At 43.8% G+C, this 25269-nt stretch overlaps 2 protein-coding genes across 2 annotated transcripts in view; both read right to left on the bottom strand.

Moving 5' to 3' along the window:
* Positions 1–421: 421 nt before the first annotated feature.
* On the bottom strand, positions 422–7548 carry T265_08252 (hypothetical protein; the record flags this gene model as incomplete). Its single annotated transcript, XM_009173999.1, has 4 exons — positions 422–519; positions 3467–3562; positions 6822–6900; positions 7450–7548. 4 exons carry the CDS (start codon positions 7546–7548, stop codon positions 422–424), a joined length of 372 nt encoding a protein of 123 aa, XP_009172263.1.
* Positions 7549–24689: 17141 nt separating this feature from the next.
* Positions 24690–25269, bottom strand: part of T265_08251 (hypothetical protein) — a gene marked incomplete at both ends in the record, with an annotated part of 8374 nt that continues 7794 nt past the window's right edge. The window contains one exon of the mRNA XM_009173998.1: positions 24690–24929. The remainder of the gene's footprint in view (positions 24930–25269) is intronic.

Here is a 25269-nt window from a genome sequence, read left to right as displayed (position 1 = left end):
TATCAAGAATGGGCATGCACTCTAACTGTTTGTGTGATGACCATTACTTCACAGAGTTTGTTCATAAATACGGCGTTCAGTGAATAAGTTTATATCTGTGAATGGCGGAATGCACACAAATGAGCAATTATCCCTTGTGGTCCGACATGGCTCGAGCGCGAACTTACTGACTTGACGGTCCGTAGTTCGAACCCAACCACGGCATTTCAACTTCTATCTAGGCTTGGGCAACCCAGCAGCATCTTGGTCTCGTGCTTCCTTCGGGTGGTATGGCAACTAGGCACCCGAAGGGTGCTACAGCTGAACGCTTTCTTTCTTTCTTTAGAACATAAGGTTGACGGAAACCCGGGGACTGCGCCTACCTGATGAGCCCCGAGAAGGGCGAAACTGGTCGTGAGCTGTCCATAGATTTTCAGCAACCTTATGAGTAGTACATTACAAAGATACACATGTATCGCGATATTTCAAATATCGTAGCGACTGAAACATCAGGCGGCCTGGTGCAGCACATTCGGTTGCCTGAGAACATCATAAACGAGAGATTCAGCTGGGTTCCAGGTGAGTCTCTCGAAAAACCAAATTGGTTTGCAAATGAGTGCTTTACGAAAACTTCTCTTCTAATAATGGTCCGCCTCATTTCGGGATAAGAATAGTCAAAGTTTGCCATCTGAGAGGTTGGCTATCATTGTTCAACAACGTGGGCTACTGTTACTCGGTCACTGAAAGGAGATTGCTCATATGGAGGGCTTGGTGTGTCTTTCATGAAGTCACCCATCGTTATAGATGGAACATTTCAGTCTCAGACGGATACTCTTGCGTAATAATGACGAGTTGTCCGGAACGTAAGATTGAACTGAGCAGTACTCGGGGCACAGGTTGGCATTGCTGAAGAAAATGAGCACTACTAATGTTATAGAAATTTCTGGTAGACACGACATCTGATTGACGTGGATGGGATGTGCGTCAAACATTGAATGACATCAAACAGCCTGTTCAGGCATTAATGATCCATTAGTTTCGAGCTATTTCTGGTTGAAATCTGTCCTCGTTTAGAGCAATTAACGAACACCCAAGAATTATGGAAATCAAACGTGTCAACAGTGACGTATTCAAACTGTTTTAACCGCCAATGCCCGTTCCCAGTATCCCGACTGTCAAAATGTGCGTACGATATCTTACACGAAATTACGCGCGGCTAACGATAGCCAATCACGTGACAGAACACACAGCGTATCAGAGGCTTGCGTGGGCGGCGTGTCAGCTGATCATGGAGCGCAGGGTGGTGGAATGGCGTCCTCTGTGTGACGCACATTGTCGTTATTATTCTATGGTTGCTACATACAGACGAATTTCGGCCAAGGTGTCAGTTGCTTCCGTAGGACTGCTTTAGCAGGGCCAGCAAGTTGCAACGATGTTACCTTACTTAAATTGCTTCGACCCCGAAGAAAACACTAAGTGGCGTGCCCCTGGATAGAATGACTCTCATAATATTTCGGAAGGTAAAGTCGTGTGTAACTGATTAGTGCTGACTTCAGATAAAATGAAGCTGAAATAAAGCAAAATACTTGGACCGCAGTGTATACTGAAAAATTTCCTAAGCCACTGAGACATACTGAAGCATCGCCAAGATGCATCTGCATGCGTGACACGTCGAAAGAGTAATTTCGCTTCTGCCCAGCCGGGGAACCGAAAACAAAAGTACTTTCCGTGGTGACGTGACAAGGAAAAATTATGGTGTGGTGGATAGAAAACCAGGAGGTTTTCGTGTATTTAGGGGCGACACAAAACCAAAAGTGGAACTACTTTGTTCTTCAAAAATGCATTTAATGCAGTCTGAAAAGTTGCAAACAAATATAGTCAAGGACACCACGTATAACCCGGGCACAATAACACGTGATGCCTATCGATCTACATAAACGAGGGTTAGCGTCATAGACAACTTCATTGTCTACAATCGATCATATCAACAGAGGGCAGAAAACGTTGAGCGGAAATCAATGGACTGGCCAGTTTTGTGAACATCTGTGGCGATCGATGCCGTCCTGGTTCGACTTGAATACAATTCACCACAGCGGTAGGTTAGATGACGAGGCTGATGCCGAGAGTGATTTGATTTTGGTACTGTGATTTGGGTTTTGTGCTGCTGTCTAGTCTGGAGTTTATTGATTACTTTCAAAAGGCATTGACCAAGTAGGCCGTCGTTTTTGGCACTTCGTGGGGGGGGGGGTTAGCTGCTTTTGGGGTTGAACTTGGCAACAGTATGCGAGTACTTTGCAACAGTTTGGACTTGTTCAATAGGGAGTGCATGTCAAATTGGCTGGACAGTATGACGTCTCTGTGGAACAAATTATTGCTTCAACTTCGGTTATCGCGTGGTGACCACCTTAGGGCACGTCCATCATACTTTGCCTCCGGTAGATCTGTTGTCTTAGGTCTTACATGCCAGAATATCAATGAAGGGAAGAAGGCCTTCGCTGCGGAGTTATTTATTAGAATATGCCAACTGAACAGCTACAGACTATTGGGCAGGGAAGCAAAATTCTCATATGCAACTTATTCGTAAAAGCCGAATAACCATCTTCTCTTTGAAAGCAACTTTATGAACTTTCCTGGATGTTCATTGACTGTTACTCAATTGCAAGCAAATGCTACAAAGCGACCCCACAAATGCCGTAATAGATCTTGCTTTTCAAGAGACGTAAAGCGGGTTTACGAGAAAACATACTACTCGCATACCTCCTCCATCAGTAGAATCACCGTTACACTATTTCTTCAAGGGTCTATGATTGACTCGCTAACTCACAACCACTCTGGACCATTTTCGACGCCTGTCAATGTTCTTCACTAAGTGAAGCACCTAGGACGGTAGTTTGGTTGGGATATGACTGAACGTGTGTAGCTTTATCAGCAGACTGTTTTGAGAAAGTTCGCGCTCTCGAAAGCTGATGGCCTGCTAGTGAATTTAACCATTCGGTGACCATTGTAAGCTCTTTTCCTCAGGCCGTGTTCGGGGGTTGGAACAAGTGTCTAGAGGTCTTTGCACGCATATTCTGTTCGTTCACAGTGCCAGCTCAAGGAAGTTTCCAAAGCCGACTTAGTAGGTATTCACTCTTGAAAATCCTTTGTTTCCATGCACCCAGCATTGTTCTGTCCGTCCGAATTCATTTTTTAGTCTCAGGTCAACCGTCTGATGACGCCAGTCCTGTTGAAACTCAAGGTGGTTCATGAAACTCAGAATACGATTCCCTCCCCCCCCCACTATTACCTGTTTTTACGTAAATACGGTCTGATTTCATGCTCAAGAGTAAATCAAACGAAGGTAGCTTCCTGATTGGTTGAACTCTGTTCACTCACGAATCGACTCACTGTTAGCTGGCGACTCCACGGGAGATAGCTGAGACCCCGGTTTATGACTGTCAGGACACGTCCAGACATGGAAAAAGTACATGTGCACAGAGTGACGCACCCCCAAGGTCACCATTTGTGCGACACGTTCGGAAAGCAGGTGCGTTGGCGGAGCTTACCAAACACGGCTTAACAAAACAAGACCAGTGAAGTGAGGCTGAAACTATTCACGACCGGAACACCGCCATTGGCTGTACAGAGCGAACAAGTGAACGGCCATATTTAGCCATTTGGTCCTCCTGTATATTTGCGCAGAATGTCTGTATGTCTTGTCCTGACAATACAGTCGTTTCCCGAGTTCTCTGTCTTCTCCCTATCGCGTAGTCTGGCAGGCTTAGTGCAGGCGTAACCCATAAACGGCCACCCACGATACAGCAATGACGCCGGTTAAACGCCAATTCCGTTTGTGAATCGTTTGATTTCGCCAACTGCGTTTATTCTTTAATTGACTGAAGCATACGTTTGATGAAACTTCTGGAAATTCGTCTTTCTGATCAGACCGAAAAGGGCGAAACCGGCCTTGGGCTGTCGACCGTCTTACGAGGAGCGTGTTCCAGTTCTCGACTGGAACAAAACTTGGCCTTTGTAAAGCCATTTGAGACGACAGTAGAAGAGGGTAGGAAATCATCAGCAAACTTCAAGTCGGTTTTCAAACGAGTGTCTTTTGTAGATTGTCTGCTTCTCTTACGAATGGCAGCTCTGTTGGCAGATACGCTTGGTCAAACTAGAACTTTAATCGTACTCCACAAAGAGAATGAACTGATCAGGTGTTGAGAATGGCAGTCATGGAACTCACAGGTCAAATGTGACAGAATGAAGACATGCCGACGCGGTTCCTCATAACGCTATCCTACTACGCGCTGAAAGTGTCACCTGATTAGTGATCACATGATTGCAACCGGAATGCTCATCTCAGCGCCAGGAATCACACTGACTCATATACAATTAGTCAACGTCTCCTGTCCAGTAGATCATATGGAGGGGTCCGGTGGGTATCGCTCATACATCAGGGCCTGCACTGGGCAATACTCCTGAACTAAGTAAGAGGACACCTAGGACTGACCTTGCTTCATTGGTCCAAATACTACTGTGATATTCTCTTGGCTTTGCAGTAACTCGAACGTCAATGTCGAACGAAGCGCAATACCTTTCGCCGTGTTCGTGTGAGAGGGGGGTTGGAGCGTTACTCCTATCACAGCATGCTAGTCATCAACACGAAAACGGGGAATAGAAAAACAACGTACAAGAACAAGAAAGGTAAAATCGTAAGCTTCCTACATTTGTAACTGTCCGGTTGACGACCCCATAATGGGTTCGAAACTGAAGAATCGGTGAATACAACGCACTGGTCGTACTCAGTTCTTTCTGAAGGTAAAGTTTAGAAAATCGTGTAACCAGATGTAGAACCGAGTCGACATCTCTGGAAACAATTAGTCCTCTTTTTCTTGATCTTGGATTACCCTGATGATGAACTCTCGGAAGGTTAGATTTCGTTTCCCCCCGAACAATGTGCACACCTCTCACTTACCGTATTCTTCAAAGCGAAATTTCTTGGGTTGTTGTGTGCTTTTAGCTGCACGTTTGTAGCATGCAAACTGCTCAACGAGAGCAAACAGGCAACTAATCTAGGTCATACGTCATCATCAGTGTGACAATAAATGGAGAGGAAATGCAACGCAAAATCGATTTCGATTGCTTTGCTCACATGGTCAACAGCTGCATTTAATTCGCTCTAGTGTTGGAGCACAGACGTGAATTGCGGCAAGTCATCAATCTTCTATTCTCAAACCTACCTTGGTAGAGTTATCTACAAGTAGAAACGGCAAACAATGCACTTTCCACGGTTTAACTAATCCCCGTCGCCAGTAATCTGACCATGAAAATCTCACGTTGGATTTCCCTCTACATTGATACAATGGCGTCGTTTACATCCAACTCAGCTGTCGTCGAATGACCAGAGTTATTGCGTCCCTAATCAGGTATACTTATTCGTAAAAGGACAAGCGTGTTGGAGTGGAAAGCTGCCTGCTAACGAAACACGAACGAAGCAGTGACCAATGTCGTTTGCTGGAATCTTTTAAAAATCATCATTCTGAAGCGCCTTTTCGAGCTTTCCCGGACGCTGTTGGAACTGTAAGTAGTGATAGACAGTCATTATGAAACTTTTCGAAACAACTATGCAGGGACAGCACTATGTTGGCCAGATAGTACTCACACGTTTCATCAGTAGTACATGCCGTCGAAACAGTTGTTGAACAGTAAGTTGTTTCACACGTGAAATACTACTCATAAGGCTGTTGAAGAGTTTTCACCGACCCATGACCGGTTTTGTCTTTCTTGGACTCAGCAGGTAGACGCAGTTCCCGAGTTTCCCTCAAACTTACTCTCTATCTGGATTCAAACTGCACGACTACACTCATGTGTACGCCACTATGGTTTTCAAGGGGAAGGCCCAAATGAATCCCTCGTTTGTTGAAGATGAACGTCATAAACAAGAGAATCAGTTGGGTCCCCAGTGAGAGCCAGCTCGATATGCAAATGAGTGTATCGCGCTGAAGAATCTGTTTTCGTGGACCTATCTCACGTGGAACTCATGGAAATGTGGAATTAAGCGAGTTAAGTGTCTCCTCAAGTGGTCATTCTCTTTGAAGACACTATCGCGGAGGGGCATGACTGTATTTTAAGCCTTGAACTAAGTTTATTGCTTCAATCCTTGTAAAACTTTGCTTTCAGTCTCCGAGTTCACTCAGTTAGGGCTTTACAAAGTGGCGGGTTAGCCTGTTCAGTCCAAAAATGGCCAGGAATTTTGTAGAAAGTAAGAAAAGTTAGGTCCAGCGTCAAAATTTGTACGTCAACATCGACACTACGCTGCATAGTGGCTCGCGCTTTGAGTTCAATCTGTTTGCTCAATTTCTCCGCGAAAACCCGGAGGGAATTGTTCCCACGTGTCTCTCTATTGAACGAAGACTATCATTTAGAATGTCCTATCACTTCAAAACACAAATTCAGATCCGCCTTTGTCACAAGGAAGAGACGCTTTTCGAACCAAACGATGAAGCAGAGGTGCTTTCCAGAGGCGATTTTTCACCCAGTTTTTTTACAAATCAGCTTTTCTGAATCGAAAAACGACAACGCAAGGAGTTACATTGAACTTGACAAGAATAAATAAAACGCATTTGCCACCGCTAGTGACTCCCTTCCTATTTTGTCGGTGACTGGTTGGATTGAAACAAGGTTTCACGGATGCTGGCTCATATGAACTATAGAAGCATTGTAGAATATCATAAACGAGAGATTCGATTGTGTCTCTCGTGAAAACCAAATTGATTTGCAAATGAGTGTATTTCTGGAAAACAGTCCAATTTGGGTTCAAGTAGAACATAAGGTTGACGGAAACTCGGGGACTGCGTGCCTACCTGATGAGCCCAAAGTGGAAGGGCGTAACCGGTCGTGGGCTGTCGAAGAGTTTTCATCAACCTTGTGAGTAGTGGTTTCCTTTATGAGAAGCATTTATATAATTTAATTTTCGCGGTCTTTTTAAGGGGTTTTAGTTTCCCTTAACCGGAATCTGCTGTCAGCTAAACTACCAACAACAAAAACGAATGCACTCATATGACACTCGGGCACTTTTGTACGACGGAAACCGTGACGTAGTTTCAAACACAGGAAAGAAATCACGAGCAAAATACACTCGACAACGCTATGGCAACGAGGGGTGTTGAATGAAATATGAGAGGTGGAGAGGGGTGAATTGTTTTCTCTCTCTATCTCTCCATCAAGTCGAGAGGAAGTTGTGACGGAAAGTGCCGACATCACACGTGTAAAGGGACAAACCGTCTGCAGTAGGAAGATTTTTCAGGGGACATATAACGGTAAAAGTGAGGTTTTTGAGAACTCCACTTGTTTCTTTATATGCCAAATTTGGGGGGAAACACACAACATGTGGGTTTGCGTTTTGAGTCTGTTTGTCGTAGGAATTGAGGAAGTATTCGGCTCTTTTTCGGATAAGCCCCACCAAAAAACCACCCACCCGCCGCCACCTACTGATTCACAATTTGCATGAAAAGGTCCGTTTTTCGGTACCTTTACCTCCAAACGAACGCACACAAGTAGCTGTTCACTAAAGATCGGTGTGTGCCACATTGACGTTTATCCTGCATCTTGTAGAGATTCGATGGCTTGTGTGTGAGCTCCAGTCATTGGATCCACAAATTTTTCGGTATGATTAACCGTTTCATGAGTATAATTCACGTCAGTTATCGTTTCAATTCCTTGGTATGATACCCACACATCGGAGATGATGATTGAGCCGGGAGCGATGCAGGCCTGGAATGTGACCACCAAAGTGACCGCGGTTCGATCTGGCACTGCATACATGAACACCTGTTTAGTTTCCCGACAGACTTCTCCGAAATTCCACTGCTGGGGATGGACTCGTCCCGCGTGGTTTTCACGGCGACATATTAGCGTTTGATCGATCTCGACGTGTAGACCTGGGCCGCCGATAACTGTTGGAGACTGCAAAGCCACCGCCAGGCGCAAATTTTGCGAAGAACGTTCTTCCAGTCAACAGCGGTTGTATAGCTTGATTTTTGCCAAATTTTCGGACCAGCAATAAATGAATAGAATCACTGTCCTAAGCTCCATCCTAGACCGCTTCGTCCAAGTTCCCTTTCGAAGACCGATTCCTTGCCGACACTGTTGGGCCTTACCCATCCACCTGTGAGAAGCAGTTGAAAGTGTCATTTGGTGGCCAGAAGTGTTGGCATAAGCGTTGCTGATGGATCACTCCGTGGCTTTGCTAAAAAACGTATTGCCGTCTCCATGTCATGAACGAGAGTTGAAAGCGTCAGAAAGTTCCCTTAAGGTTTTACTAAGGTTCGAACGGAGAAAAGTTTTGCACAAACTGAGCCTAGATAAGGATAAGGAATTTTCTATAGAGGAAAATGTCGGTAGCTCAGGTAGCGTAGATGGTGGTCGTTGGCTTGTTCGCTGAGCTGGGCAATTTGATTGCAAACGTTTCACCACCAATCGAGGTGACATCATCAGTGCGCACTGATGGTCAAGGTTGTGCGTGCATTAAATTGGAGCTGGCAAAATGTGGGGCGGGGCTCAACTTTTCGCACATGCACTTTTTGCATTTGTGGCGGGGCTGGAAAGTTGATTTAAGGAGTGGAGCACACCTTGGCTCGTGCTCGGTTGCCGACACCGGTGGCATCACCCTGATTGACGAGATTTCAGGAGTTCGTGTCCGCTGATTCGTCCATATGTGTACTCCGCAATGCAAGGCTTAATAGATCAGTGTTCACATCCCAACTGTTCGCTTTGTTTATCAAAGTTCGACCCTCACGCAGAGCTAGGCAATGTGGTTGTGACCGTTTCATCCTCAGGCAAGGTGACGTCATCAATGCTTAGTGGGTCGAAATGTGTTGAAGTTGGAAGTGCGTGGTTGTTGATCTACAGTCTACCTGTCCGGATAGACCTTGGCCGATCAATGGACGTTCCTAGTTGTCTGTCTTCTGATTGGTCGGTGTCTAAATAGACTTGAGACGTGACCTGGCCCGTCCTCTCGCACCCGCTTTCGTTCGTTTGCCGTCACAGTAGGCCCCGATTTTCGGTCCGTTCGTTTGTTTGCCGAGGCAAGCTCAGTTTTCCCACTGGGTTGGCGGTCCCTCTCTCGTAGCACTTTGTAGACGGGGTCGATTACTATATATCGGTCGATTAAATTTCTTTGCAGGAAACCGCTTCTTAGACTCCCCCCTTGTGTCTTGCTCTTCCTCACGCTACAATCATTTAGATTAAACTCGTGTCCTGCTGATTTCCAAATATGAAAACATGAGATGGTGGATCGTGTCTTTGAACAGCCACGTTTTTCACGTCGAAGGCTTTGTCCAACATCCCATCTGTATCAATCCCCGCAGTTGCTTCCGTACGTGATGCTGGTTCTCACGACTTTCTACGCTTTACATACTACTGAAATGTGGGCAATAATAGAACAATTTCAATTTTTCGGGACCCTGTGGTTACCAATGCTTTGTCTGAAATCTAAATCACTGTTTTATCTGCCCCTTGGATGCATTAAAACACCAGGAGGGGAACAAAATGGTCACATCTTGATTTTGTGTTTTTCGTTCTTCAGGAATCAGAAAGAGATGTGACATTTGTTGGCTAATTGTGTGAGAAAAATAGAGAAGTAGATGTCCGTTTGTTGTCTGTGAGTTCGATCCCCGGGGTAGTTGGGTGAATGATATTATCTTTGGTTTTTGACGTGATAAACTGTCCATTGCCGGTATCCCTAAACTTCTGCCGTGAGTATGCAGTCGGCATACATTTTATTGACGAAATTTTGACGTAGTTAGTTGGAACACGGCACGATGTAACTCTGGCTCGTCAATTTTTTCTATCTTCCCACTTCTTCTTTAGTTAGTGAAGCCTTGACTCGAAAGAACCAACTAGTCACAATGCTGAGAGGGATGGACAATGGCAGGATAACCTCCATTCACCGAGCATGCGCGGAATGAGTTCCGCTGCTAGAGCTTTTTGACTTTCCCAGTTCAAGACTCTGGACGTCACCTTCACCGCATTGTTGCCTTAGTGGTGTGAGAGTTTTCTAGCTACTCAATAAATTTGGATAAAATGCGGGAAAGCTCTCCCATTTCATAGTAATGACTCGATAGTTTTCTTGCAGAGTCAGCGACATCTACTTTTCACCAACTACTGTTACAGGGTGCTAGCAACCCAGGTTTATTGTCTGCGTGATCCAGAAATTCAGCCAATTATCTGTTTTCCCCACTTTGACACATTTACCAGTCGCGTTGGATTCATGATGTTCACTTTGACAAGAACGTCGGGTCTAGTTTAGAAAACAGGAAGCCATCCAATTAGAGAAAATTCATCATGAATAAGAGATTTAGTTAGATTCAGTTGCTTCTGTCGTCAAGGGGCAAGGCGGGTTTTGAGCTGACGAAGAACTTTCTTATAAGCAGTATGTCACATCTAGACCAGAGCCCGTTTAGCTCAGTAGGTACAGCCATTTTAGTAGGCCGGGAAAATGTATCGTTCTCGCAGTCATGCTCAGTTTGAACGTAGCTTGCCACTGACAGTCAAGCTAGAGCGTCATGGTGTTAGTGGAGGTCGGGAGGCCGAATGGTCAAATCACGTGGCATGTCTGCACGAGCAGGCTTCTGATTGGACAGCGATAATTCCAAAGAAAACAGTAGCACAATACAGATGGTGACCAGCCGTTCATAAATCCAGTTTACACAGACTCATTTGGCCTGGATCGCCACAAACTTCTGAGGTGTGTTCACAAGAATAGATATCTCCTCACAAAGTACGCAAACTTATTCAGTCCTTTAAAATGCGGCTTGGTATAAAACAAATACAAAATCGCTGCCATTTAGCCAACAGAATTCTACTCTTGTTTCTTCTACGCATATCCAGATCGAGTGAGTATTTTTCAGAAACTAGCCTTGTGAAAGTAGTTGTCCGTCAAACTGTCAGTAAATTACCGGAAGCGGTAATATCAAGAATGGAACGAAGAAAACGGGTAGAATCAAATCAGCATTTTGATTGCACCCACTAGTTTTGTTTTGGAAACTTTCCAAATTGCACTCATGTCTCACGCCTGTGACGAATAGGTACACATAGGCATCATGGATGAGCGAACACTTCACCTTGCTGAGTCCTATTTTCGTTAAACTCCATTCAATGTTGCCACGGTAACTACATCCATCTGATGCCCTGAGCAATGCTACCGACAGCATGTGATGTGAAACGCAGATGAAATGAGCTGCCCCAAATGCAATGGTTATTGGGAAAGAATATGGTACCCAGGTTTTTCGTTATTCCGGCTTTATTTTCCTATCAAATGAATATTTCAGTAAACACTGTTCACCATTCATTTAGCTGTTGTTCGTACCAGCCAGGTGCTCACATTAAACTGTCACCCAGGTAGAGCCTTATACTGAAAGTCACTCACGCAGAACTGTCTGGACAGCAGGCATATTCTGGAAGCAGTGAGTTACGCTTAGATGGTTCACTGAAGGGCCGTGAGCAATATTATATACATTTATGTCTAAAATTCATCCAGGTTGAACCACATGGTCTCCATGATCTCAATCTGCTAAAACAATCACTCCAGATGAAGCACCACGTCGATCATACATTGTTATCATTATATGTACACAGTTACTAAAAATAGTAGTTGACTTGACAATCAAGATGTTCATTAGACGGAGTTTACTGGCCACCGCAAAAAATGGTCTACATACCGGTGAATTACATTTCCGTACATATGTAGCCATATTACCTACGGATTTTAGTGACTGGACAACTTTTCAGGGCTCGATTGACCAGTTACAACGCCTATCACGAGCCAAGCTTTGATGCACATATGTACTGGGTGCTTGGAGCTATGTGGTAATGATCTCTATTGAGGAGTGAAAAATAATTAGAACGAGTAAATTGCCCTAAGCAGAATGCACAACTCCAGATTAGCTGAAATTCAGGAACTGTAAGCTTATGAGCAGTATGTTCCTTTAAGAACTGAATCTGGGATGGGGTTCACCCTACACGTTTTCAAACCAATCATCTTTCTGGAAAGTAAGTCCACTTTAAGACCACCCCCAAGGATCATATAACAGTGATCCTTGTAGGGGGGTTAATTCATATCTTAACGCCCTTTAGTTGGGTGACCTTGAGCCATGATCTTAGAAACTCCTATGTCGAACCGGTACATGGCAGTGTTCTTTTGTGTGGGCTTTCTGATACACTTAGCGTTCAGTAGTTAGTTGTTTGTACAAAATTTCCACTCTATTGGACCTCCTTGTTGTCACTCGAAAATCTCTCCAAGCAGTTAAAATCTTACTCTTGTAGGTCACGGCTCATCTGCCATTTTAAACGTGACAATCTGGAAAGGAATTTCGAAATTTTGAAATTTGAAGAAAAGATTGTGAATGGTGAACTTGGGACCAGTCCGCTTCAGTTAATATTCCTAGAAATTTGAACATTCTCCTGCTAGGAGCCAGTTCGAATCGGCGTTAATCAGTCTCCGTCGCTGTAAAAAGATCCTCCCATGGAGCGAAATGCACTCATCTGCACACCAATTTGATTTTGACAGGTGGCTCGCCTGGAAACTCGCTGAATCTCTCGTTTATGATGTTCTTAGGCGACTGAATGTTCTGTACCAGGCCGCCTCATGATTTGGTTGGCACGATATTCGAGATATCCCGATGTTCTTCCGAGCGTTCTCAGCAACCGTATGAGTAGTATGGTACGTCTGGCCTCCTACGTCCTAAGAACATATCCAGCAATCACACTGACCACGTTTAGTTACGCCCAAGGCCCAAACAGTCGAATCGTTCAAATGGGGACTAATCAACAAATGCGGTATTATGAATGTCATAAAAGAATAAAAATTTTCAAAATCTCATCGTGAGATTACACAGGTTTCTATAAACCGGGTGGCCAATTCCAGTTAGGGTCCTCTACAAACGGGCAACTAGGAAACCCAGATAACACACCGACTCAAGAGCAAGTGGCCACAAGATGGCGAAACCCACGTGGTTGATCTAATCTAGAGGTGCGATGACAAGGTCAAAGAGTGTTTTGCCTTCACATTAATGCATGAAAGGGGTTTTTAGAACAAAACGAAGAATCCCGATGTACACAGCGAGAGTAGAATAAAAGAATCAATACCAGCGAAAGGAAGAATGCCTTCGCTGCAGAGTTATTTATTAGCAAATACCAACTGAACAGTTACAGACTATTGGACAGGGAAGCAAAACTCTCATATGTATCTTGTTTATAAAAACTGAATATACATCTTATCCTTGAACGCGTATTCCTGAATTTTTTGGATATTCATTGGCTATCACTCAAATGCAAACAAATGCTACAAAGTAATCCCACAAATTCCGTAATAAATCTCACTTTACAAGGGACGCAAAGCGGATTTATAAGAAAACATACTACTCACATGCCCCCCCTATCAGTAGTATCACCCTTACACCAGGCCCCGAATGAAAACACATCAGGAATCCTTCGGTAACCCAAAGAGGTTTCGCTCAAACAGAAACACTATTCAATATGGTCGATCCACGAATGATTGTCGGTCTGAATAAATTTCAGATGTTCACAGATTTTAACGTCGCACAAATAGAACGTGAATCATGGAAGAGGTGAGTGGATTTTGACCATCACTGTGGAGAAAATGTCATTGCTTTTTCTAAATATGCAGTGGCAGTTTTTTTCCTGTAAATGCGTAGTTAGCACGCAAGATTCGGTCAACACTAGTCGAACCAGCGAATGCAACTGCGCGACTGGTTTACAACAGGGGGATTGCGTAGAACGGAGCTGAAGAAACTCCTAGAGGCGTAATATATAAATTATATATACCCCTAGGAGGTCCTTCAGTTCCTTTCCACGCCCCAAACGTGATGAGATAACAATGGACATTCCAGCCTAATAGTTGCAAGGCAGTGAGCAGTTGTCAACATCTGTTGAATCTCCAAGTTTCTGAGTTATGCCACTCATTTGATGTTATACTATCCTACCAGTATGGGGGCGAGATTGCTCAATGGTTGGAGCGCGAATTTACCGACCGGTCTGTGGTTCGAACCCAACCTCTGCCTCTTGAGTTCCACTGTCTATGCTTGGGTAACCTGACAGTATTCCAGTTGTCCTGCTTGCTTCAGTTGGCATAGCGGTTAGTCATCGAAAGTGTTTCCACGATGTTTTAAGGGAGTAACCTTCAGGGTTCTGATAACTCACAAAGTGACTCCATTCAGGTGCGACCTGATGACTGCTCTCATATCCGCCTTTTTCGGGCAGTCGATAAGATCTCGAGTTTTATGCAACAGACTAATAGGTCTTAAGCTCCAGCCTACAAAAAATTCCTTTTTTCTGTTTGCAAACACCGTTTGGTTTTGGCTACTTAGATTCGGGAAAAGAAAGGTGTGACCCGCACCGCTGAGCTTCCAGCACAGCGGTTACAATTAGTCGGACACAATGACTCAGTTGCACCATGCTTGAGAAAATCGAAGTTCTAAGGCACTGAGTTGTTTGAAAATTTGACATTCACGAAAGAACACAGACTAATGGTCTTCAACTCCACTGTCGGGTGAGTGTTGCTGTGGAGCTGTTTCATACTACCCAGATTTTATCAACGGTCTACATGGTCAGCCTTCTGAAGTATTTCATCGAGACCACTCAGCCTCTTTCCTAACTCCCCCCCGTTTACCCACCCCGATCCTCCACTCCCACACCCCAAACGGTCAACAAAGCCACTGTTGCCTTATCTTGAATTTCCACTAATCAAATTCCCTCCTTCCAGGATTTATTTGACTTTCACGTGTGCTGGAAACTGCCGGATCCATCCGTCCACTGCCTTCGGTCCATTTCCTTCCAGGACTTCGTGTACTCGCCATTTTAGTCTCCTATCTCCTTCGGAGGCAGGTGCATGGCTGACGGGAAGACGCATACACCAAAAGTACATAATCGTGAATATATACTTCCCCGAGGCATGCAATTTTGACGATGTCGGCAGGTTCGCTTATCCGTCACCTGCGTTGTCAGGCAGCGGTTTTGTAGTTGTTCAACTGCTCTGCACTTCGTCTGCGCAAGAGAAGGTGTGGTCCCCTCGAAGCAAGGTCCTTGCTTCGTGAAGATCATCTTCGGTACCTCGTCGTTGGTCACAATGTGAGGCCTTACAATACCACTGATTACGGTTGAAAGCTGATTTGATCTGTTTGTAATGCACTACTCATAGGGTTGCTGAAAATCCATCAGCAACCTTATGAGTAGTACATTACAAATATACACATGTATCGCGATATCTCGCGACCGAAGCATGAGGCGGCCTGATGCAGCACATTCAGTTGCCTGAAAGCATCAAAAACGAGAGATTCAGCTGGGTTCCAGGTGAGTCTCTCGAAAAACCAAATTAGTTTGCAAATGAGGGTATATCCGCTGATTTGATCTGATTGTAGCCTTGAACTGGCACAGAAACAGGGGGTAATTCGCTCCTTTTTAGTATGGTTTCATCAGTTGGCGCTGTCTATAAGTCACAACACGATTAATTGCACCTGCAAGTGCTCTGCCGAAGTAGACCCTACCTCGTAGCATTCGACGGCAGCCTTGTTCTTAGAATATTGGCCTCCGAATTACTAGAACCAAAGTAGCACCGTGATTCAAAATCAACCTATCAAAAAACTGGGTTGATTCTCATCACACTAGTGGCGTGATTAGATTCACCTGAACTTTCATTCTGTGCAGTTTACAGTGCTTTGAAGCGCTCGTGAAGTTGACCAGAAAACCACGGGATACCACAAATTCTATTTAGTCATAAAATAAAGGATTGACGAAAGTATTTTTGGGTGAATATTCGTCAGGTTAGGGCGGTGAGTCGTACGGGTGACTACCAAGTATGATGAGACCACGGCTAGCAAGTTGTCGGACAGTTGAGTCAAGGTGACCTTGAGATTGTGACCTTGGAGCATTTGGCCTTGTTGTCAACCAATAGCGTTATCCCATGGTGTTTTCGTAGCAGTTGCTGATAGATTTCAATGTTTTGACCTCTGATTTTGTGAATTGGTGAGAAATTACCGGAGTTTTATATCATTCAACCAATCATATTTGAGCTTAGGTTCCGCAAGACATCTCACGACCTACTGCAGGCAAAGAAACTAACCTTTGAATGGGGAAGTTCAGTTATCACGCTGGCCAAGCAGTATAAAGAATATAAAACGGAGGTGACCAGTACAGAAAAACCTGGGTTCCCAACATCTGGGTCAAATCGTATCTAACGGCGTCTGTATAGCTAAGCTTACGGGAAAAATTGAGGCCAGTGAGGGCCAGAATGGTCAAAGACATCCATCCATTATGAGGGGAGTTGCCATCGTGAATGCCGACCCCATGGGAAAATTTGGTACCTGGAAAAATCTTTGTTCAAAGAGTAGGAGTGTCCAGGGAATGTTAGCTGTAGGACGGCCTCAGTCTCCGACAGACGCTACAGTATGTACAAAACCCACCAGTTTATGAACGCAGATGTAAATTGCTATTCATAGCATTACGGAATTCTGAGTTTCTCTTCCTCACTCTTCTCCCACGTCTCTATAGTCTTGCACTGATGAGTAGCACTCAGAGTCTTACCCGTGGGTCAAGTGTCCAGAAAGCGCGCCAAAAATCACGTGGTTTTCGCTTGGTAAATGTTGTCTGAATTTAGCGCTGCTGTTATATTGGTGTTTCAAAAGCAGCGTCACCATGGCAACGTGACCTATCACCTAGCGTTGTAGAATTAACAAAGTCGATCACGACGAGAAGGTTGGCCGACAGTTTCTCATCTTACTCAAACTGAATGACAGCATTAACGTGAGCTCAAGAAGGTTAGTTGCTGTGACCATTCGCGTACAAGCTAAGTTTATGTTACTAGGAGAATTGGGATTCACAGATAGAACCGATGGCGGCCACATCGTGAAGCATTCCGCAACAAATGACAGTGTTTGACAGTTGCGCGTTACCTGCTAGTCATCTGCTTGCAAGTAACGTTATGAGTGCTTTGCGTAAGTGGCTTCGAGAAGCACGAAAGAGTATGGCTTTCTTAGCCTACATTTTCCACTCAAAGTTCAATTAACGTTGCGTTAGTTGGCCAAAGACAGATTGAAATACAGTGTTTTCAACAGTTTTTTTCTTCAAGAAGATACCGGTGATATAGAAGGGAATGCTGATGGCCAAATTTGGCCAAACGTTCCATCCGCAATCGAGTTCATATTCTCCGTGCCCTGGGGTGAAGAGGAGCGAGGCGGAGCTTGTATTGATAGTTCTCTTCCAAAGCAGTTTGGGGCAATTTGATTTCTCTTCTCTAATATAAAAACATAGGATTTATTATAAAAGGCAAGCTTAAAGGATTTTTGGTCAACACAGTCAACAAACAGAATGGCCCATAATCCAGTTAAACAGGTTACCATCTCAGAAGATTGTTTCATTGAGGGTGAGGTATTTCTTTCCCTTTAAGTCAAAATGAAATATCTTTGATCCGCTTGAAGAGACTTCAAAGGAGAACGCTGTACATGAAGAGCCGTACTGACAGGGTTGGAATGGCAGTTTTGAAACCATCGGACCTCATCCATCACAGAGCTGATTGTGGACTTGGAACCAAGGTAGAAATTTTCCAAGTCATCATTCACCTTCGTATTTTATGTGGGTCCGACAAGTACAGCTTCCGTTCAAGGTCATCCAGGGAAAATGCTATTTGGCCACCGATGCCTGAGGACAATTTTGAAAGTAAACTGCTCGATAGAGCTTCGGAAGTTTCGAAGGAGGTCGGACGGATTGTAAGCTGTTAAACGTCTGTTAAGGTTGGGTAATTGCGGATTTTTGTACAACTCAGCGGTTCGGTCACCGTCTGTGACCTCCGTCAGCAAGAATCGCAAACGGTTACTTATTACATAACACTGAGTGATCAGACTACAAGATGACGACCGATAGTTCAAGACATCACGACCACTTGTACTCGGGTTGAAGCTGAAGTCATCTAGTCACGCTGCTGTTAACTGGTAGATTCATTTGTAGCTGGTCGGGCAGCTAGGGTGTAAATGCCCGGTCGTGATCTGTGTTGCGTCGTGGTCTAACAATCTGAAGTCTCATTGATTGGTTATGTAGCTTCCACATTTAGTATATTACCGTCCATTCTCAACTCCGATTCATCTCCATGAATCTGGTTGTCCGAGCACAGAGCTGATTGTGGACTTGGAACCAAGGTAGAAATTTTCCAAGTCATCATTCACCTTCGTATTTTATGTGGGTCCGACAAGTACAGCTTCCGTTCAAGGTCATCCAGGGAAAATGCTATTTGGCCACCGATGCCTGAGGACAATTTTGAAAGTAAACTGCTCGATAGAGCTTCGGAAGTTTCGAAGGAGGTCGGACGGATTGTAAGCTGTTAAACGTCTGTTAAGGTTGGGTAATTGCGGATTTTTGTACAACTCAGCGGTTCGGTCACCGTCTGTGACCTCCGTCAGCAAGAATCGCAAACGGTTACTTATTACATAACACTGAGTGATCAGACTACAAGATGACGACCGATAGTTCAAGACATCACGACCACTTGTACTCGGGTTGAAGCTGAAGTCATCTAGTCACGCTGCTGTTAACTGGTAGATTCATTTGTAGCTGGTCGGGCAGCTAGGGTGTAAATGCCCGGTCGTGATCTGTGTTGCGTCGTGGTCTAACAATCTGAAGTCTCATTGATTGGTTATGTAGCTTCCACATTTAGTAGATTACCGTCCATTCTCAACTCCGATTCATCTCTCAGTTCAGTTCAGTTCAGTTCAGTTCAGTTCAGTTCAGTTCAGTTCAGTTCAGTTCAGTTCAGTTCAGTTCAGTTCAGTTCAGTTCAGTTCAGTTTCAGTTCAGATCAGTTCAGTTTTTCATTACTTACTTGTTTTGGCTCGGACTTTGGTAGCTCTCTATGTCCCATATCCTCAGAGGTTGATAGACAAAGTCTTTACAGAGATATATTGTGTAACTTGGCCCCGAAGGGAAATCTAGAGTTGGAATGGGCCAATCACGATGAAGACGCTACTACTACAGATGTAAGATATAAAATTAACCAACTAGATGACAGGAAGACGGACTACGATGCACTACGAAGCAAGACCGAACCAATCGAAACCCAAGCAAGAATTCCAAATTATTTGGCCCAATATTCGGAGACTGATTTCCAAATCCTTCGGAAGAAATTATTCGTGTGAATCAAACATCATGCGAAACAGTTGTCTATACTCAGTCTGTTATTTTTAGGATCTTGCAGTGAAATTTGGGCTTTCAATGCCGCCGGGGTGAAATTCACCCGCACTGATACAGTTGGGCCTATCGAGTCAATCGATACAATAGTCAATACGAACATGTTTCAAACAACTTACGCATGAGTTAGAAGCATGGGGAATCCATCTTCGGAAACTCTTGGTTAGTTTAGGCTAGACAGTACGTCTGTTGTCACGTTTGTGATTCTTTTAGTGTGCGTTGATTAGGTATTATTCGTTTGAGCACCTGCCGGCAGTTGAGGGATTTGCAGAACTTTTATTCACACCACTCGAGTCAGTGTTTTGATGATGAGTACATACCGTACCCAGCTTCCCGTCTTATCAAATGTGTTATCCTCGAACCGCGTGTCTCTGAGGTGAGTGCGTTACCTTCACATAATCCGTCTCTGGTTTGTCACCCCTAAACGGATCCATATTGAGACTAGTGATTGCCCTGTTCACTTCGCAAAAAGTGGAGTCATAATTGGGAAAGAAGAACCGTTGAAGAAGTACTTAACAGAAGTCAGCTGTATTCAGATAGAATGACACAAGCGACTTCTTTGCTTGGGTGACGCGACGGCTTTTGAACGATTCTCACACATTGATCGATATCTGAGCAAAACGGGGCACATTTCGTCACTGAATATAGCAAGGTTTCTGTAAGTTTATGCAAAGAGATTTTTTTACGTAGTTTCATAAGACACTAAGACATACTTAGGAAATAAAAATAAAGACAGAATCACATCCAAATTACTTCAACTAGCCACAGATGAAGCACTTCTGTTTAGTAAAATTCAGAAGACGTGATCGATTAGTTTTCGATCGATAACTCTGGTGGCCCAAATTGATTGGCGAATGTGCTTCAGTCTTGGCTGAGCACAGATCAGTCTGAAAGGTTTGCCACGTGATACACTGGTCTCGCTTTTGAGCATTTTAATGGCATGTTTATCGATCCGTCAGTATTTTGAGAAATTTTTTCAGGGAATATGATCTTAGATGACTCTGAAGCAAAAAACTAAACTCAAGGCCTAGAGCAGGAAAAATTGTATGGGACGAATAGCTAACTACTGTGCAGTTTATGGGCAGTTTTTCAAGCTTCAGATGACAAGATCACTTATTTTGTGACATGTGGTGATGGCAAAACTGTTCTTCAAAGTTTATCGGTGGTATAGAACAGTTGTACAAAATCCAAGAAATTGTTCCACACTGCCAAGAAGAAAAGAAGGGAACTCAAATGAATATACCCGTTGAAGGAATCCCGAAGCCGCCTGTGAGCTGTAAACCATAGAACAATGGTAACTAAAAAAGATCGTTCCGACAATCTAAACATATATTGAAAGTCTTCTGGAGACTGGGTCGACCGAGTTATCACGTGACCATGGCAGACTCAGCGTTCATATGAATAGTTTTTGACATTATCATACCGGATTTCGCAATCGTATTGCTACTGTCTTGTCTGCAGTTTTAAGCAACGCCATTGGATCGATACTGACAGCCCATCAGATATTCGGTCGATGACGTGAAAGGGCCCGTTCGGATCGATCATGTGTGAAGTGGTTGGGATTTCGATTGAACCAATAAGTCGATCGGCAAAAAAAGAATACACACTCACATTCGATGTGAGGACTGACGTTTCGTCTTTCTTTAAGATTTAAGTTGAGCCAAAAGTTGTTTGTGAAACAAAAACCCAAATTTAAAGCCGGAAACAGACGTTTTGGGGATTGAGAATGGTGGGGATTGACCGTTTGCCAGCCGGTTGCGTTTAAAGAGTAGAACCATGGAAGTTAGCCTCCTTGCAGCTGGATAACATGTCCAAGTTTATTCTTGGCCATAAACCTCTCTGAACAACCATTCGCTCTGATAACGCTACAAATATACCTCCGTCGATCGTCAAGTCAACCAACTTAGCCACTCAGCTACCCCCTTGGCAACCTCTTATCATCCGCTGACAGCTACTCGCCTTATTATCACGTTCTCTGACTTATTATTTATTTATTTATTTATTTACTTAATGTCGTCTACTATCCGCTGACAGCTACTCGCCTTATTATCACGTTCTCTGACTTATTTTTTATTTATTTATTTATTTACTTAATAGTCGTCTACTTAGTTATTTATTATTTCTAACCTGACGACGAGGTCTGGTTAACTCATCTCCGTAATGTATATGCCTCTTCTGAACTATAAATTGACACTGCTTGTTAACTTCAAAAATTCAAATACAATCGCAATCGAACCTCAATAAGAGAGGCTGAAATCGGATAACTTACAGAAACCTAAGTCGAAAACTTTTTTTCGTTATCACATTCTGGGAAGGTTCGCTTGAAACTTTTTACTTTGGTTGTGAAATCAACCGTAATTTTTGTAGACGTATTAGTATTCAACTGTAAAATGGCAAGTGGCCTTCACAATGTTTTTCTCAGGTAAGCCCCCAGGAAGGCAGGTCTCCTCAATAGGAGTACCTGCACGACAGAGTGAAAGCTCTTTACGGCGTTCCCCTGATACTTCACAAAGTTGGTATCTGAGCAATGGCCCAAGAACTATCATGAATACAACTCTCCGTTAAACAAGTCAGGAAATCATAGATTTCTGAAGAATCACGCGACAGTTTCATATGAGTCAGCAAGCAGCCAATCAATTTTTAGTGGGGCTGATACGCCAATACCAGTCGCCATGGTGCACCCATGAGTGCATCGTTCATCTCCACTACACAGAAACTGCCTGACGAGCTTGCCAGGAAATTGAAGGGTTGAATTATTCGGTCAACATCCGAACAGCTGATCTTTCAACTGTATCTTCTATATAATACATTTAGCATAACAATCTTTTGATTTTAATAAAGGAAACTACTTGCAAGCTTGCTGAAAACTCTTCGACAGCCCACGACCCGTTTGACCCATCTTGGGGCCCATTAGTTGGGCGCAGTCCCCGAGTTTCCGTCAACCTTATCATCTGCTTGAACCCAAATTGCACTGTTTTCGAGAAATACACTCATTTACGAATCAATTTGTGGTTTTCACGAGAGACTCAACTGAACCTCTCGTTTATGATATTCTACAACTGAATGTGCTGCCCACAGGCCGCCTTAGGAATCCGTTGGCACGATATTCAAGATATCGCGGTATGTTTATTGTGGAAACCAAGTGAATTTGCAAATGAGTGTATTTCTCGAAAACAGTCCAATTTGGGTTCAAGTAGATCATAAGGTTGACGGAAACTCGGGGATTGCGTGCCTACCTGATGAGCCCAAACTGGAAGGGCGAAACCGGTCGTGGGCTGTCCAAGAGTTTTCAGCAACCTTGTGAGTAGCTTCCTTCATGAAAATATACTTCGATATCTCGAATATCGTGCCAACTAAAACATGAGGCTACCTGCGTGCAACACATTTACTTGTACAATATCATAGACGACAGATTCAGTTGAGTCTCTCAGGAAAACCAACTTGATTTGCAACTCGGTGCATTTCTCGAAAACTTTTGATTTATTAAAAACGCAATCGTTCACAAATTTTCTTATGGCTCATTCGAATTCAAAACAAGCAGAGCATGAAATCCAAAATCTATTGTCCACATAAGTAGATTACCATCGGTGGATTGTTAGTTTTCGCGGGGATTTAAGTGAAAATTCGTCAGTCTGTTTTCATTTACTACTCAGTTTGAAGTTTTTTTCGTCTTGGCACGTTAGACAAATTATCGTGCCTGGAGCACAGCGAAGTGAGATCATCACGTGTTTCGACCGATCGTTTTCACTCGCACCACGCGGCTTCCTGTCATGTTGCTAAGCTAAAAGTTCCCGCTTGACGTCACGTATAAGCAGGATACCTAATGCATTGTACATGAGGCATCTCAGCGCTTTATCTTACAAAAAGATCGTCTTTCGATCAACGGAATAAACTGGGATATAACCTTACTAGTGGCGACGGTTGGTTGAACAGATCGATTGACTAAGCTAATCAGACTTACCCCGAACACGGTTTCACTCTGCTAAGTCGTGTTTTTTCTACCTAAGTTTCACTAGATAGTTCTTAGCCGTCGACCTATTTTCTATGACTTGTACAAGACAGATTTGTTGTCGGTAAGTGTCTTGAATAGCGACATAGGGCGTGAAGCAGTGTGGCTTTAAACTGAACCGCGATTGAACGATATCGATCCTTGACAAGATATTGATCTGCGAAATGCAGCTAGACAGGGCGTTGATGCGGTGTGCTGAGTGCCTCGTAATTTAAAAGTACGACCAGAAAGCCTCCAGTCGGACAGTCGAATGTAGGTTTAGGGCGATCTGCGGCCTTGTTCAACGTGCACTTTAATGAGAAACGATCAGTATGTGTACAATAGAGTATGGATCATTAGGAAAGATCTACACAAGGGATCGCTCATAATTCGTCCAATCAGAAAGATGTTGAGTTCGGCCCACCAAAAACCGTGTCCACGATCTGTCCTGCCGTGCGTGAACTCACCCTTTGATGGATAGCCACGAGTCCAACACTTTTCAGAGTACAACTCACCCTCAAGCAGTTGGTGACGACCTGGATTGATATCCAAGTCATGTGTGAGCTAATTCGCTGTTTTGTTTAAATAGACGATTCCATCCTCATGATCTGGTTTTGCAGGCGGCTGAAGGACGTTGTACAAAGAAGGCACACGGTGACAAGTCAATAAAAAAATGCTTTCTATTCTTTTAAAAACTAGTCTCGTAGCAGATTTGAAGTGAAACTGAAGGGTATTCATTATGAACTTCAGCATAGCTATCGGGTTGATCAAAGTCACCCTGTGGATAGACATTCGCAACAGGCTGAGGTCATCATATTTGTGATTAGACGATAAGATCACCAGATGGCTGGGGGCTGTTATGCAGAACACTCACATATGTCCTAACATAGTGACCACAGGCACTGACATGCTCATCTTCAAGACATACTGGCGGAAGAATCTCCTAGTGTATTTGAAAGCGGCAGAAGCGAGCATAATCCATCAGTTGCTGGCAAACTTCGCTATTCTGTGAGAAGGGAAGCGATGCGGCCAAAAGCAACTTGGGAATTGAACAAACTTTGTTTTTTAGGGGTTCTGTCCCCCCGGAGACAAAGGTTGATGGGACACCCAACGATTTGGGGGTGCGCACACGTCAACCGTGATATCCAGGCGTGAGGAAATTTGCTCGAGCATTGGGTTCATCAATTTCTCTTCACATCCATCCGTGAAAAATCACCATATTACTAGCGGCTTCTAAATTTACCATCAGATTCTGTGTGACAAACTGTCAAGTCTGAACAGGTGGTTGCGTTCACATTCAAGCAATGTGATTGGTTTGTCAGACGATTCGATCGATCACCCGGCCATCTAATCATCTAGCCCTGAGTATGCGAATTTCTAATGGGTGAAATATACACTCATTTACATATAATTTATATCTCATCTATGGTGAATACATAGGACAAAGTCTCCTCTTTGGTTAATAGTAGAAAATTTGACGAAGGGGGGAGGTGTTGTGTTCACGTTTGACAGTCCAGCAGTTTCTTGAAGGCCTTGCGGAATTCCACGTTGAAAATGGTGTAGACAATGGGGTTCAGGGATGAATTGATGTAACCCATCCACAGGGCCACACTGTCGGCAAGTTTGGGGATCTGGCACAGTGACCAACTGTGCAGACGGGTTTGGTACTTGAAGCAGAAGGCGTGGGTGATGTTGAACGTGAAAAAAGGTATCCAGCAGAATAGAAATACACCTGACAAACGAAAGGGGCGAAGACGTTTTATAAGCTCTTGCATCTATTTCGTATTGAAAAATGGACCTGATTAGATACATATTTTGATTAAGTCACTGACTTTCGACAGTGCGTCACACTCAGATATCAATTTACGGATCATTCGGTATGTGACATTGTTTATCACCCAGTTAAAAATTTTGGGATGATGCTACTTCCAGTGAAAAAAAAACAATTAAACTGCTTTCGAGAAATACGCTCATTTGCAAATCAATTTGGTTTTCACGAGGTACTCAACTGATTCGCTCGTTTATGATGTTCTACAACTGAATGTGCTGCAAACAGGCCGCCTCATGTTTCA

This window comes from Opisthorchis viverrini (genome assembly GCF_000715545.1).
Source record: "Opisthorchis viverrini unplaced genomic scaffold opera_v5_205, whole genome shotgun sequence".
Classification (NCBI taxonomy): Eukaryota; Metazoa; Platyhelminthes; class Trematoda; order Opisthorchiida; family Opisthorchiidae; genus Opisthorchis; species Opisthorchis viverrini.
The sequence above is the reverse complement of the archived record's forward strand: the minus strand, read 5'-3'. Positions and strand labels throughout refer to the sequence as shown.